Raw genomic sequence first — 17,003 nt, forward strand, 5'->3', positions numbered from 1 at the left:
GTTCTACTGCATTTAAAATGACGAACACCATGAAAGACAGAAAAACTATGTGCTGTTAAATGTCACTATTGGAGTGAGCATTGTGAAAGCTGGCAACAGCTAGCACCAATGTAAATATCCCCATTTCTACCACATTCTCTTTAAAAGTGAGTAGAAAACTTAATTGATGTCTTCAGACCAGACATCACAGTTAAAAAGTCATAAACTGGGCAATTCTCTTCTTGGAATAGTTAAATCAAGCTCCATAGTCTCAAGGATAAATTGTTTCTCTTGTGATCTCTTTTTTATTTCTTAAAACGGTAACAAAAATGAATCTTCTCATCAATCAGGTAAACCATGTTCGCACCAGAGACTTTGACTGCTGTTTGGTTGTGCCCCTCATCGCAGAATCGGGCAATAAGCTGGAACTGGTCATTAGCAGAAACCCCCTGGCATCCCAGAAAGGAAGCTCAGAACAACACTCTTCAGGGAGCGGGGAGTGGAGCGACCCGAACGCTGCCTTCCTGCAGCAGAGCGGGCACACCAGCGTCAGCACGGAGACACGGGACCCCACAAACACCTTATAGCAGAAACCACCGGGGCGGGACTTCGGCAACTAAAGACTATTATGGTGCTAAATCCATTCAAGAGTGCTCTGAGATTGAGGCTCAGATGCTGTACAGCACTGAAAAGCACAGGAGGTCAGTTGGTCTGTCTCAAGGCTTCTATTGATCCACAGTTACTTTGGAAATAGTTTCATTCTTCATTAAGTCATTTTCCATTCTAAGCAATCTTGGATTAGTAACAGTAAAAAAAAAAAGACACATAAGGGCCTTTTTTTTCCCCAAATAAGAAATTGGGGAGATGTTTTAAACATGATCTAAATGTTCTTCTCCCTTCAGCAACAGCAGCTGTTTGAGGGAAAAACATGGAGTTAACCTCTGCTAATAAAAAGTAGCGTCCAGGTTACACTGTTTTTAAAAATCCTTTTATGAGGAAGGTGCTGCTATCTGATGGACAAGGCAGAGTGGTTTACTGCACTGGGTTTTCTTGGGAAATGGCTACATCTCTGATTTTGGAAACCTTTATTCGCTGGCGAGAAGGGTGCACTCATTAGACAAAGCTAAAGGGTTTAGATGTTAAAACGCTTGCAGGAGGCTGTAGTTTGCATTGAACATTGCTCCCCACTTCAGCAAACTTTGTTAGAACATATGTTACTCCCTATGCAATGAAATATTTAATGGTATGTCTTGCAACCTGTGGGGATTTTTAAGCAGAGACTTTTTTAGTGGGATAAAACCTCTGATGAGGGATTACTGAAAAGAGTGAAACTGAAATGAGTTCAGACAAATTAGAAAGGTTTTTTTAAAAGAAAATGGCTTTTTTTAAATTATGTCAGTGGAGATTGATACAAAAGCTCTTTAATGATCCATAAACCTGTAAACTTGTACTGTTCCACATGAGCTTTTTAAGTCAGTTTCTTGAAGGAAGAAAGGTCCTATTTAATATGCTTTGTTTTCAGCCTTCTTTATGATAAACATTACTCCCTGCAACACATTTTTAGAATATAAAATTGTAAATATATTTTACAAACACATCACACAAATTGTCTCCTCTCCCCTCTTCCCCCAAGCAATAAAATACTGCCAGTTGCTTTATATGCTCACCAGCAGCTGCATTGGTTTATTCTGGTATTCGAGTTGTTATTGGTAATTATTGTTATTGGTGAATATAAAGATACTGGATTTGTACATTTGTAGAGTCTCCATATCTAAGCAATCACCTTACAGAGTTGTTTCTGGTCAATTTAAACTGTTTAATGTATCCCTGTTGCTGTTTCCAATACATAAACAAGCTCACCTTCCCTGCACACACACACGAGTATCCCTGATTTCTATTTCAGCACTGCCAGAAAAGGTCAGAATGACATTATAGGCTGAATCATGTAAAAAAGAAAAAAAGCCAACAAAACAAAAACTCCAAGGTTCATGAGTCACTTAAATATGTATTTTTATTTGTAACAAATAAGTATTAAACTGTAAAGTATTTTTGTACAAATTTAATACTTTAATAGCATGATATTTATCGTCTATGTTATGTTTTTTTGAAATTCAAACTGTTGCAAATATTTGTATGGAAAAACTGTATAAATTGAAATAAACAGTGAGTTGAAGACATTAAAAATGAGGTAGAGTTTTTCTACTTCATATTTTTCCAGGTTTTTTCCCACAGTTTTAGAAAAAAAATACCATTTTTATATTTGTGGTATACTTTTTCCTACCATATGTGAAAAGAAAAAATTGTTGAAGGTAAGCAGGTTGTCCACATTTTAGTACAATGTGTCTGATGTCTGATTGAACATTCAATTTATTAATTTCAAAACTGCAATGCAGCAAGTCCCAAAGTACACATGAGAAAGCTGAAAGCGGAATGTTATTTGAACTCTGATTTGGAGTTTTGCTTTTCTTACCAAGACCATCATCAGCACAGAACTATCAGCTAAACAGCAATGGCAAGTTCTACATCATAGAAAAAGTTTTCTATATCACTGATTGCAACTTTCTTGTTACACCTGTAACAAGATTAAAACCCATGATCCATCAACGCTTCATGGCCACAAATCTGCCACATCAGAAAAACCTAGACCCCTTTGTAAACTGTTTTTTTTTCTCAAGGAATCTATAGTATTGGCACATCAGTAAGAGCATCTCATAGCATTTGGAGATGGATAAATCTTGGTATGGACAACTAGGAGTCTTTAAACCAAAATACATCCTTGTGTATTTTTTAAGGGAACACCTAGAACCTCAAAGACCTGTAAGTTCATTCTTCAGCAAAATGAAAGAATTACATGATTTTTAATGACCAGTATACCAGTGAATCTACTAAAAATGGATCATGGAAAATTTAAGAGGCTCAGCATAAAACAAGCTGTTCTTCACAGAACATGCAAAACGAAGAAAGCCTTTGAAAGGCACCTGCATATTCAGCATCTCCATCCCAAAAATCTTCAACAGGTTCAGTAAAGGTTCATACCAAGACCAATTAATAATTGTCTGTTAGCTTTTAAAAAGCTTCCTAGGAATTTGCTGTCCCAATGTTAGATTCTTAAGTCTGGAAGATCCAAGTGGGGATTCTTCTACTGTTGTCTGTCAAAACAAAACAAAAATGTTACCCAAGCTTGAAAGAGAGCTAAAATATATTAGCTTCTTCAAAACAGGCTTTCTCCATGAGCTCAGAAATTAGATGTAATGAAAAAAAAAAGCATCTGTTATCAGGTTTGACTTAATAAAAATCAGTTTCAATTATTAAATTTTATATACATCTCTCACAGCACGCCACCTAGAAACTGACATTTGTGCACAAACCATAAGCTGATACAGGCTAAGCTGGCCAAGAGATCACTGAGAGTAAAAACATGTATAAGCTTACTACTATTGACCTTTTTTTTCTGTATTAGCCATATATTACTCTGCAAAGTCATCTGCCAAATTTGACTGCTTCACCAATTACTGGTTAACTTGAAAATTATTAAATAAATGTCAATAAAACAATCATAACAGTGCCCTAGTGACTTGCGGTGGTGAAAGAGAGTGCTAAAGTTTGTTTTGAAGTTTCTCAGTAAGAAGATACTTACAGGGGGTATTTCTGTAGCATCCTCAGGTGCAGGGATGTGTCTTTTACATGGACTTTGCTGCAGACTGCCCGTCTTCTCTTCACTGAGAACTGATGACCCTTCCTGTGTCATGTGGTCACTCTGAAGTTCAGGTGGGTCAGGAGCACCTTGAGTAGCAGAAACAGACTGAGCCTCGAGCTCTTGACTTTGCCAGCACTTCATCGCGGGAGAGGGCATTTGTTTGGGATAGTTGTTTGTTTCTGCAATTGCCTCTCTCAGAAATCTCTGCAAACGCGTTTTTCTGGTGATCTCCTTGCTCTTCACTGCTCTCCGGAGGTGCAGCTCCTCAGCCACGATGTAGACACGGCAGCGCCCCCTGGTCACAGCCGTGTACACGTGCTGCCAGTGCTGCCGGCCCGCATTGCCAACCACGTACACCACGGTCCTCTCCTCCGAGCCCTGAAACATGGCACAACTCTGATTCAAAGGCCGATCTCCAGGAAATAGTTAAAAAAAAAGACAAGAGTGAGGAAGTTGGAGGCAACTGGGGACACTCTCGAGAATATTTGCTATCCTGCATTCAAGGAATTCTAGTTTCAAGAAAAGTTTCTGATTCTTTCATGAGAGAATAGAGTGCATTAGCTCAGCTGACAGCTGCTGTGGTTTTACCTGGAATGTGTGAATAGTTCTGGCCCAGGCATGCTTGATATGACACAGCTTCCTCAGTGCGGTGTAGTTCACAGTGAACGTGGAGCCGTACGTGCTGCTGATGGTCAGCAAGCGCTGCTTATCAATTTCTGCATCCTAAAGGAATAGCACAACACTCAGCAGTGAGCCTGGAGCAATGTCTGTACTTCCCTATTTTGGCTTGCCCTGAAATTACAACAGCTGCAAGGTCAACCAGCTCAAAGTTTCAGAAGACACTAAACCCAATAAATTGCTGTCTTTCCCTGACCACCTTGAAGGAAAAGAGTTTTCACTGTTCAGGGCTACACTAACTACCGATACTTTCACTGCTCAACTCACTGAACCCAGCCAAAAAATCAGTTTTTTTGTTGCTGTTACTTTTAGGCCAGCTTGGTTTTCTGCCAGGGAAAACTTCAGCTATAACATTACTCTTTACTTCAGACCGTGTTAAACATTATCTATTTCAATTACAATACATTTGAGTAGTTACAGACTGTATCTACACTGAACACAATCACACCAAGTGAAACACATTCTACCAAAAACCCAGAATAGAGGTTTTTTAAATTTTCTACCATACCTTGCCTCTTCCATGCCTTTTACACAACTGTTTATCAGAACTAAGTATGTATTAGGGGCCAAATTTTAGAAGTGTGAATTCTTTTGTTCTGGGAATTCAGCAAGCACTGAATCACTTCCCACCAGGTTTTCTTTGTGCAAGTTCTTACTGCCAGGGCTTACCTCTGTTATGAAAAATATATCTCCATTGCAGAGTCGTTTGCCCTCCTCATTAGACTCTTCAGTGAATGAGGTTTCTCCATTTCTGCATTCTTGGCCATTAGAACCCTCTCTGACACCACAGGTTGCCAAGAGATCCTTGAGATAAACATTGCGTGTGCTGGCAATCTTGTCCCCAGTTTGAAATAGAAGTCTGTTCTTATGGTCTCTAGGTCAGAGAAAGAAAAAGGGGAAAATGTATTTACAAAGTGTGCTTTTACCATCTCTCAGTATTTTTTCTCATTCCACTCTCAATACTTGACCCAGATTGAAAACTTTAATAATATTCAAAATAGTTAGGATAACACATTTATGTCTTGAACTTTTGTAAAACAAATTGGTAAAAAACCAATAATATAAACCAGTAATACAGAGTAGCACAAAAATATTTCAGAATCTATTTAGAAATCATATAGTAGCAAAAAAAAATAACCTTGAGGGTTTTTTCATGTTGCTTTTATATGAATTTTGAATATTCAATAGTAACTTAAAATCTTAGAATTCACATAATGAATTTAAATGAAAAGCCATTTACCACTATTCAAAATGAGATTAAAGAGCCCATCAAATAAAGTTTGTTGTAGCAATGATTTATAACATAATCAGATCTAGATGGAACATTGGAAGTTTTAAAACCTTATTTTACAGTGTTGGCCTGGCTACAACACTTTTAAAAACAAAATGAATTGGTGACAGGAAAAATGCGAAACACTGGCTTACCTGGTTAAATGATTTGAGTAGTGTTGGCAACAAAGTTCATTTATTAGATCACAATCTTGCCTAAATCATACAAAACAAGAACATGAACAAAGTCATTATATACAAAACATACAAATACAAGCAATGTCACATAAGCATTAATTTATAAATAATAGCCCTTCTTCTCTCTGCTGCTCTTCCACCACCAATTAAGAACAATTACTCATTCAGAGTTTAGAAGACAGAGCAGTAAAGGAGCAGTTTTGTCTAAATACCACAGAAAACTTTTGCACTGTACACCTAGATTAGCTAGATTTGGTTTTAAGATAAAGAAGAAAACTAAAGAAAAATTAAAACATGGACAGATTATTTTCTGTCTGTGGATATATTAAAAAGAGCAAGAAGATTTATTTGCTTTTTTAAGACCTGGAATTTTAACTTTTAAATGCAGCTCAAGTACCTATAAATATATTCCAGAAGAATCATACACAAAATTACTAATAGTATTGTACCTGAATGCAGACTGGAGAAAAAAAATTATACGAGTTACTCAGCCTTCACAAATCACTTATTAACTCACTGGGAAGCTGTAAATAGAGCATGTTTTTTACATACTGAGAAAATGTTCTTCACAATTAATGGTGGAGTTTTTTCTTAAGTACCCTTTTGTGCAGAACTCAAGGTTATGGACTACTGGTGCTAGTGCACATTATGGCTTTTGTCCCTTCAGTGTTTCTGCAAAGCCATGCATACTATTCATGCTCCTGTGATTACTGACTTCCAATCTTTCTTCAAAGTGTGTTAGAGCCCTACATCCCACCCTTCCTAAGTGAGGAGTATTCCAAGTATCTAGTAGTTTTATGCAATTGCCACTAGTCTCTCCAACTCAACACACTTAGCTATTTTTAGATTGTGGCTGCTAGCAAGGATTTTTTCAATGTCTGCCTGCGCACTCCATTACCTTCTGAAAGCAATGAATTGTGATTGTTTGGCATCCTCCAATCCTGGCCCTTTTTTAAGTAAAATCTTTATTGCAGTTTGTAAATCTGTTTTAAAAGACATACAAGATAAGACATAAAAATATTCAGAATTTAATAAAGAAAAATACAATTCAATATGAAATTGCCTTTGCTTATTTCTTGCTTTAATGACATCTCAACTTGTTTAAAACAAAACAAAAAAGAAACAAATCCCCTGCAAAAAACTCCCACACAAAATGACACACCCCCAAAAGAAACAGAAATACATCATAAAACACCCAAGAAAACATCATGCAGTTAATCCACTATTAAAATCTGAGAAACAAGAGTGATATGGAAAGAAACAAATTCTTATTTTTGTGTTAAACAACAGCTGCATGGAGCACATTTCATGCAAAGTAAGGTTTTGCTACAGCACATTGAAAAGGTAAAGATTAAATTTTTTCAAGCCACAGACCTATACACTTGGATTTCACAGAAGAAATCTACTTTCAGTATTCTGCTTGCTGAGTATTTTGCTAGAGTAAAATAAGGTGATAATGTTTGTACTATTTTTTTTTGCATTCCACGTGAAGTGTTTTGAATGCACATAAAAGAGAGGCCACTCAATCCACTTATACCCAATAAATGTCAAAAAACCCCAGTAAACAATGGCTCTAGCCCTGACTCCAAAACATTTTAAGAGAAATACTGGCATCCCTTCTTAGAATTTTCCTAACTCAATTCTACAGCTGGGAGCACATTCCTGTCCAGCACACCATACTGTTACAGTCACTTTTTACTCAAATGATTCACCTCTGAATCAATTCTGAAAATCTCTTAGGTTTGACAGCTCCGCTACAATATAAAAAGACAACCACATTTGATTACAGTGGTGGAAGCTGTCCCCCATTTCCAAGTCTAACTGGTGAGCTGGAGATCTACAGCCCATTCTTTGCACTTACAGGTCTTGCTGTGTGCACTTACGTAGAAGGCAAAAGACAAACTATGAATGTAGCATTTAAATTTATGCCACAAACAAAGCCAGATTAAAATTTTCCCAAAACTTTTGTTCCAGACAATAGTCTGTGCTGTGCCAAAGGGAAAATCAAGATCAGAAACTGACATACTCTCACAATTCCCGCCAGCAGGCAAAGCAATAAAAATAAATTTCTTCTCTGGGATTGGCATTGTCATTTCCTCATTCCAAGCAGAAACTTTCAGCACCTCATCAAATTCAGGAAGCTGCCGGTGAGAGATTCTGGACCAGAGCATTGGAGGAAAAACGAAAAGTTATTTTCAGTTACAGAATTCCAGCATATCATCATCTGCATCAGCCTGAAGTTCACCACCTAGAAATCTTTTGTTATCTACACTATATTGCCTGAAAACTATTTCCTCAGAGCATAACTTGATTTCACATTGAAAATGGTAGTTTATTCTCTAAACCCTCCATGACTGCAGCAGATACTTAGTATTACTCACACAGTGCTTCCCATGGGAACAAAATGGAGTGAAACAGAAGTGTTAACAAAAAATAAGTAAGAATGTTTGTTAAACACTTGGTAGTTCTGGACATCATGCAAATGTTCCGAATATTCTCAAATTCAATTAATATCAAAATCTAGATTTCCTTCTTAGAGGCTTAAAAAAGAAACCAAGCACTGAGAGGGAACAGGATAATTTCCAAAACAAAAGTAATGCAAATGCTGGAAACATTTAGATTCTTTAGGTACTGATAGAGAAAAAAATACAAAGAACCTGTGATGTAATGGCCCTTGACATCTAAAGTCTCCAAGCAATTCAGTCTGTTTCAGTTGTTGTCACACTTACCAGCAACGTCTTTAAAACTTAATTTTTAGAGGAGAAACTGTATGCCATTTTAGAAGGCATGAAGTCAGTTGTGCATTTACAACTCATCTGAAAACAACACAGAGTATCTGACAGCATAATAGTGAAATATATCCCATAAAATTCAAGAGCATTTCAGCATACACTTTTTTTTTGTCCAATATATACGTCTGAAAAAATCTGTAGGGTTTTGTTGCTGTTGTTTGGGGGGGGGGGGGGTTTGTTTTTAAAGCCAATGTTACGGATTTGGACTAAAAAAAATAACAGAAGCAATACTACAGAGTCAAATCTGGATGCAGGGCTACTTGCAGGTAAAAGGCCAAGCAAGAATTACAAGGATTCTTCACACACACATCAGGATATCCTACCTTGACGCATTGTCTACAATTAGTTGAGATTCAGCTCTGTGGTTAGTTCGCAGTTCCACAGAAAAGCCTCTTGATTTTAGACCCTCAAAGATATCAGCTAACATGTTTCCTGGGTCTATGCTTGGTAGCTGTCTAGTGTCACCTAAACAGAATGCATGTTAGTCTTTGTGAGAATGAATAACATATCATCACCTGAAAACTGTCTTTAAAAAAATTAATACCTGTATGAACAAATACTCAAGCCTGTACATAGTAACATCCATCCTAAATGCAATTCACATGAAATCAAACTTTCAAGAATCTAAGAAACTTTGGGAATAAGGCTGTAGTGTAGTTTTCTTATACTCCTCACCCAGTAATGCCTTACTAGCAAGTGCAAATCCTTTTGCCTGATCAGCACTGACAGTGAACACATCTTACTCAAACCCACTTTGGAAGCTACGTATGTAAAAACAAATGCCATAAATGGCGTGTTAAAGAGGAAACCTCTAAGAAAGCATAAAAAATTGACTTTACCTTTCTTTGCTTTCCTTTTTAAATTAAAACAAGATGATCCTAGCATTAAGAATGGCATGAAAACTCCCTTCTAACATACAATTCATATGCTAACAACAGCTCCTTCACATTTAAGAAAATCAGAAAAGTTTTCCATTTGCAAAATGTAATAACCTACCACATGGAAGTCAAAATAAGACAAAACACTGCTAAACAGATAATGAAGATACTGGTACTTTTATACTGACATTTGGAAAACTGTCTACCTCATCTGACCTTAAGAAATAGCAGAAGTCTCCAAGTACAGAACAATGTAACATTTTAAGAGACTCGGTGGGAGCTCTGATACTTACACTGTATATTGGGCATTATTAAATGTTGTACAATGCTAAATTTGCTGTTTCACTTACCTAGAATAATAAGTTTAGCAAGCTGAGCATGCTCACACAAGAGTTTCAAAACTAAACTAAGAATGCGTACAGACACCAAACTTCCTTCATCCACAATGAGAACCGTAACTGCAGAAAATTTCCACGGCTGTTGTTGGTCACTCCGCCTCCACGATTTAAAACTATAGATAATCTAGAAACAAATAAAGCAAGCTCTGACACTAATCAACTCTAAGCTATGTCATAAAAGCAGTGTGGTATCATCTGACGTATTAGACAAAATTCTGAACTTACACCTGTAAAGACTCAGAAGACTCAACCATTCTGTCTTATTTTCTTCCTCACTGAATGCATTCCTAGCTGAGATTAGCAACACTGACTTACATAAAAGCATAGTCTTTTTTTTCCTGCAGAAATTGTTAAGGACACTAGGTCAGTGATTAGATTGCTCAGTAACAGAACACCTCCTACTATAACTTGCTGTCATTAATAATACCCAAAATTCCATGGGGAAGGGGAACAGGCAACTAACTATCCAGTCCCCAAAGATAAAATAAACCAACAGTACTTTTTATGTTATTATAATTTCTATATTCTGTGTTATTCTGTAACTCCAATGTCTTGGCACCTTTGCTACCTAGAACAAGACAGACTTGTTTATTAACAAAGTTTGCTTTCTACTTTCTTCTAAAAAAAAATTCCACAATACCCAACATTAATTAAGGAAACACTGTGCAAATGAGATTTCTCTCATTATTCAACTCCAGGCTACTGATCTTTTCATGTATGTGCTGCTATGATTGCTAGGCAACAGGATCCTAGAAATCAGCTCTATAACCTAGAAAATAATTTTTGTCTTCATTAAACTAAAATGCGGAACCGAGAAACTGAAAAAACCAGATGCCCTAGAGAAGCACAAGTTTCAGATGTATATAAATAGTAAAGAAACCAAAGTTAGAAAATAATGTATTTCAAATGACTGATTTATGATTCCCCCAAAACATAATGCTGATTTTCAGATGCTGATAAGCTGTACCCAAGCATTAACATTAATAACACACATTTCTTAAGCGAATTCCTATAACAAGCTGCTTTTTTTTTTCTAAAACAAGAATGGACAGTGTCAAAATGTGTTTCAGAACCCAATTAAAAAAAAAAAACCCAAGAAACAAAACCCAAAACAAACCTTACCTGATGTAGTGTATATGCAGGAAGCTGTGTTTTTTCTCTCAAAAGACTTGTTGCCCTCCCTGTAGGTGCAGTGAATAGTACATTCAAATATTTTTTTGCAAACATATTCTCTGATTCCCAGTAGTGATCAAATGTATTCCATTCCTCAGATGCATCCAAGTCTCCTTCAAAGACCTTAGAAGCAGCTTCCACTTCTTTTTCCATTTGCTTTAAGTGACGAAAAAGGCAGCTAACTATTGTACTCTTCCCACAGCCTCCTTTTCCACTTATGATTGTGACAGGATTAGAACAAATTTTTTCTACAGCAATCACCTGATCTTTGTCTACCTCTGCTTTACTGCGGATACCAGACATAGAGCCCACCTCCATTTCAGGAAAGTGATTTTCACCATTATGATTGTCTGGATTATTTTCTTCTATTTCATGTGCCTGGGTAATATTCATTTTGTTATCTGCAGTTTCTCCTGGTGCCTCAGGAATGCTAAGTATCTTTTTGACATCCACATCTAGTTTCCACGTGTGCTTTGCCAGAAGGTCACCTACATACATTGCAATGTCTTTTTCAGATTTGTAAAGATGAGGCAGAAACACCAGCTTTTTCTCCCTAATCACTACATTCTGATCTTTCAAAAATTCAAGAGATTGCCAAACATGCTCAATGGACATGTGTTTGGATACCAAAGGAGCTAATTCATCTTGATCTTCGTACGTGTGTCCCATTTGTCTGCAGCGTGTCTTGAGCTGATCATACAGAATTAATGCATTCTTCTGCAAGACAGGAATCTTCCGGAGGAGATGATCACACTGACAGAAGGCAGCCCACGTTGCCTCACAGTAAGGAATGTTCAACTCCTTATAAATAATCTTCTCCCCAAAAAGAGTAAAAGCAAACATAGATTTATTTCAGAAGATGTTAGCCTCTTGCTGAACAACATTCCTCCTAGTAAATACAAACTGCAATTCAGAAGGTGGAAGCTGGCAAAAATTTACATATTTTTCATAAAGCAAAATAAAAGTAAGCTGGAATGATAAGTCCTCTTACTTACCTTTCTGTATGAAACAGAAATATTAACAATAAAAAAACCTAGCAAAGAAATTGAGTACTAGGGAAGAACTTGTGCACACCAAACAACACATTTTCATGTAAAGGTACACAAACTGTAGAAACAGAGCACAGGAAAACCATTAGCCAGAATACTGTACCTAATTCTGAACATCTTCAAGAAATATGCCACCTCTACAGACACTACCACAAAATAGTGAAAGATCGAGATGTGCAAAACAGATTAACTACTGAGAGCAAGAAAAATGAATTGCACTTGCTCAGTCCTAAGAGAAAAAGCTAAAGAGAGTCTTCAAGCAATAAAAAACTGCTGTGAGAATGCAGGTCCTTGAAGCAAGAGAGCAGCAAGTCCATATTGCATAAGGAACAGTCAAACTGGACATCAGGAAAATCTTTTCAAAGAAAATTATGTGAAACATTGGAATATATTGGCTACCCTGCTGAATCTCTGAAATTAGATTAACGTAAGCCAGAACCTCCATCAGTAAAGCACTGGAGGCCTAAAGAAGAAGGAAAACCAACAACATTTGTGAACACCTAATGCTGTCATGTAAGGTCCAGGACTTCTAAGGTAAGGTGCAGCAGCAAAGCTCATGGCAAGCGCAGCAAAGGAAAACAGGAAGGTAAGCAGCCACTGCAAATCCACTGCAAAAAACAAACTACTGGACCAGTTGATCTCTTACAGAGAAATTTATCAACCTTACTATGAAAGCCTAGATATTGTTCTATATAGCAGGAACAAAAGTCTCACTTACTTGTATAAAATTGAAGAGAACAGTTGAGGATTTTAAATTAGCTGTCTAACTTTTGGCCCAATTACCTCAAGCATTTTATTTTCTGTCTCTTGTAGAAAATACTAAACAAATGGTTGCAACAAAACCACTTTCTAAAATCTTCTGAGATTAATTAATTCTAGACCAAGGGGAAAAACAAAACCCTTTGCTAAAACTGAGTCCTGTACATCATCCATTTCCAAATGAGCTATGCTTAGGCCCTACAAATGCCCATTTAATCAAGTGAACCCAACTAAAACAGTACTGTAGTCTAATGCCCCCCAAATGCAGCAAACACCATATTTTTACCATACATAACATTACTTACCCTGCTGAATCCAAGTTTCCATGGCTCATCCTTTAGTATCTCATCCAGTTTTGTTCCCATCTCATCAGCCACCTCCTCACCATCCACATCAGCCTTTCTTTCCCAACATATCTCATCTAACAGAGAGCAAAAGTGGCGTGGCAGAAGAACTGGCAAGAACTCCAGTACCCTTGGAAAAGCCAGAGCTCCCAATACCGCCTTTCCTGCAACTGCACACACCATAAACACAAGAATTTTTATGTCATGTACAAAGACTGTTGCAAAGCAATTTACACTGACTCTGGCTTCATCCTTCTGCTTTCATTATATACAAGACATTACAAATTTCTCTGATTTTCTTAGCTTTTGTAACACTTTTCAAATTTTTTTAAAGTCTGTTTTCCTTGAACTGCCTTAAGAAAAAAAAACCAAGGTAAACAGATAACATAAAATCAGCAACTAAATGTATTCACTTGGAAAATATGTACCATTCACTTGGTTTAAACTGCATACTCAACAGCATTTTGTAGAAAGTCAGTTCAGACCTCACCATGCCTGCCCCTTACCTAGAAGTAATTTTCATACAGATGTACAGAACATTTCAAATTCAAAATAAAAAAAGAGGCTTCCATATTTGTAGTATCAGATGAGTAGAGGAATTTACCAAAAAAGTGCTCTCCACTGGCTTTCTCAATGACCCCAAAATTAAGCTATCACTTTCCCTGTTTACATCAGTCATGGGCTAAGAGTGAGGAATAATGAAACTGATTTGCTCTATATTTTGCTTTAAAAAGGTAATTTCAGAAGAAAGAAAAACAAATTTAAAAAGAAAGCGAGACTTTCAGAATCTTTAGCTCTTGGAAAAAATTAGGCTATTTTTAATTAAGTGTTAAGGAAAATTTAAACCACTAATTTTTCTCAAATACTTTTTCTGATCACTGTCTTATCCTCATAAAGTCAAACCTTTTCCCTTTTAAGCAAGTACTTAATTTACACATAAATCATCAATACACACTATTTCCACACACAAAAAAATACCATGAAGGCATGAAGAACAAACTACTTAAGCCCATAACAATTAATGATAACCAAAAGAATTTACAATACTAACAGTAGCAACTGGGGTGGGGAAAGGGTCTATATTGCTCAATGATAAAGATTAACACTTAAAATGTAGCAAATTAATTTAAGCTAGATACTAGGAAAAAAATCACCAACTACAAGAAAGGTGAAGAGTAGGCCCACTGTGCAATCTTTTCTATCATTACAAAATGAGAACAAAAAGCCTGAAAGCCTACAGAACACTCTCCTCCCCTTACAATTGGGATTTGAAGTACAGTCAGTTCAAGCCTAGCAGAGGCTCTGAACTCTGCTGTTACACACAATTTGACATCCAAAAGTGATGTCACCTCCATCATCTGACCTGACACTGCCCCATAAGCCAGGTACTGGAAAACTCTGCTTGCTTACACCTAACAGCAGATAGACCCAACCTGTCTGTACAGGTCATGGAAAGAGATCATCAGAGCAAACCAGAGCTCTAACGCTGAGGCCGCACCTCAGACACCCTGACTTTCTCTGCATTTCAGTGTTTTGCTTCAGAGCAGCTGTCTGGTCCCACAGAGTGAATGCCCTTTATGGACTGGAGTACCTCAGGAATGCAGGGGGAACACATTGTTTGGGTTTCATCCAGCAGGGATACTCAGTCAGTACTCTCAGAGATGGCACCACAGCGGGGACAAGGGGGATGTCAGGTTCAAAAGCACACTCCTGATCCAATCTCTAACACTCACATTCATGTAATCACACCAACACTGCCCACAACAGTACCCTCAGAAGTCTGGAGACACTCCAATGCTTCCACAGTCTGCTCCCAGCCAAACTAATCTGCTGACAGGTGAGATCCAAACACACCTAGATAGTGTATTCAGTGCAGCTGGTTAGGACTACACTGAACTCCTTCACTGATCCCGGTACTACAGAGAAGCACCTATACTACTTCTGAACATGTGCCAGCCCTAAAAAGCCATCACCACCATGCTTAAGTAGTGATGAACCCATTTTTCAATAAGCCTTGTTATAGCTGAATAAACTACAGGAAGCACCAGTGTCCTTGCATGCTAAAATCACAGAAGCACAAAATGGTTTGGGTTGGACCTTAAAGATCAACTAGCTGCAAACCCCTGCCACTGGCAGGCACACCTTCCACTAGACCAGGCTGCTCAGAGCCCCATCCAACCTGGCATTAAGCACTTCCAGCGATGGGGAATCCCTGGCACATACAATTCTACGTAGCCTACAGAATTCAGCAAAGTCCTTCTGTATGCCTATCTTTAACTGATAAATTGTCCTACTGTCCTGACATATTTTAAAATAAAGAAATCATTTGAATATACATTTCAAATGAATACATGTTAGTTTGAATACTGTATATGAGAGAAAACTCCTTAGATTATAAAACAATTGGAACAGCACAGGATATACCTACATGATTTTGAAACATAATGGAAGATGTTGTAATCCTTGGTATCTCTTTTGATCCCTCTTGGCTGTAGCTGTGAAACTTGGAACTGTTTTAGTTTCTCTTCAAGGTTGCTAAAACTCAGCACAGACTCCATAGGGAGCCAAGCAAAAAATTTTTCTTTCCAATCTTCAGGAACACAACACTCCTTAAGAAAGAGTGAAAATACTTGTCGGTTGTTTTCTTCTATGTCAGTCTGCAGAAAATACGATGGATATCCTTGCACAAAGTACTTCGACCCCACTTTTTTAGCTTTAACATTAACTTTCCACCAAGGGTCAACTAATGGAAAACGTCCAACCACTTCATACTCCTTTTTGGTGCCACATTCCTGTATAATAACTGAATCGTTAAAAAGAAAAACAAATCCAGTGTTAACTGGCAGTCATAAAAATTAAAAGTTTGTATTGATTAAGTGTACTGTTGGTTCAGTGCTTTTTTTTGGTCTTTTCTGTAAGTTGCAGTAGTAATAGTAAAGCAGGGGCTTCCATAAACTCCTGATGCCTGTCTCTCCACTAATATTTAAAAAAGAAAGTGAAACCAAACTCAGAAACAAGCACTAAAACTTCTTGTCTAAGCATGAGGAATAAATCTTGCCTATGAATTTATTAAGCTAATGAAATACACATGGTTTAATATTATGGTTTACTATTTATTCCACCTCAAGTTTACAACTGAATTTGAAACAGTTTTATCACAAAGTATTCTATCACAATGCCTGCATAATCCTCAGATACGTTTGTACACCAAATACTTCTCGTGACTGGAACCACCAAAATTATAAGGAATTAATATAATTAATTCTTAACATTTTGTATGACTTGGTTTGCCTCCTCTTCGCCTTCAAAAAAAGCAAAAAAAAAAAAAATACACCATTCCCTGATCGGCAAATGGGACCAATTGCTATGAACAGAACAAAGTGGGCACCTATGTTCGGCAGGGCCTCTTCCTCACCAGGACAGCTCTTAGGTCTAATAACTTACTCGTTTCTTCCTGGTTATTTAGCTCAGTTTAGCCATTTTAAAAACAACTTGCAGATAAAATACTTTTTAGGCAGAGGTTGCTCCAACTTCACCTACTTTTCCAAGCTCTAAATAGAAAGTTGGAAGTCATTACCATCAACACTCATGTTTGTCATTAAAGAAAAAAAAATGCGCTTCCTTTGTGTAGAGTTAATTTGAATGGGGAAACCTTCTGTTTTCTTACTGCTGCAATCCTGTGCCCGTAGAAAAGCAGAGATCACGCTTCCCTTCCACTACCTATCTATCCCCTACTTCGGTTCCCAGTCCCCTCGCTTGTGATCAATTCCGGCAGTGAGGCAGGGCCGA

At 37.4% G+C, this 17,003-nt stretch overlaps 2 protein-coding genes across 4 annotated transcripts in view; one reads left to right on the forward strand and one right to left on the reverse strand.

The window, feature by feature from the left end:
* The window catches only part of GRIP1 (glutamate receptor interacting protein 1), a 219,257-nt gene extending 217,094 nt beyond the window's left edge, over positions 1 to 2,163 (forward strand). For all 3 annotated transcript variants that reach the window (XM_031055601.1, XM_031055602.1, XM_014312381.2), the window contains one exon: positions 330 to 2,163. In XM_031055601.1, the coding sequence (XP_030911461.1) occupies positions 330 to 566 (237 nt within the window). In that variant the 3' untranslated portion in view covers positions 567 to 2,163. The remainder of the gene's footprint in view (positions 1 to 329) is intronic.
* Positions 1,973 to 16,804, reverse strand: HELB (DNA helicase B). Its single transcript, XM_031055614.1, has 13 exons — positions 16,792 to 16,804; positions 15,643 to 16,017; positions 13,176 to 13,384; positions 11,012 to 11,875; positions 9,842 to 10,013; positions 8,937 to 9,078; positions 7,848 to 7,978; positions 6,720 to 6,804; positions 5,780 to 5,839; positions 5,024 to 5,228; positions 4,265 to 4,399; positions 3,617 to 4,054; positions 1,973 to 3,128 (listed from the first exon to the last, which is right to left on the reverse strand). The coding sequence occupies exons 1-13, from the start codon at positions 16,802 to 16,804 to the stop codon at positions 3,039 to 3,041; spliced, it is 2,919 nt and encodes a 972-aa protein (XP_030911474.1). The 3' UTR covers positions 1,973 to 3,038.
* Between the last annotated feature and the right edge of the window lie 199 nt (positions 16,805 to 17,003).

The sequence above is a fragment of the Geospiza fortis genome, unplaced genomic scaffold (assembly GCF_000277835.1).
Source record: "Geospiza fortis unplaced genomic scaffold, GeoFor_1.0 scaffold166, whole genome shotgun sequence".
Lineage (NCBI taxonomy): Eukaryota > Metazoa > Chordata > Aves > Passeriformes > Thraupidae > Geospiza > Geospiza fortis.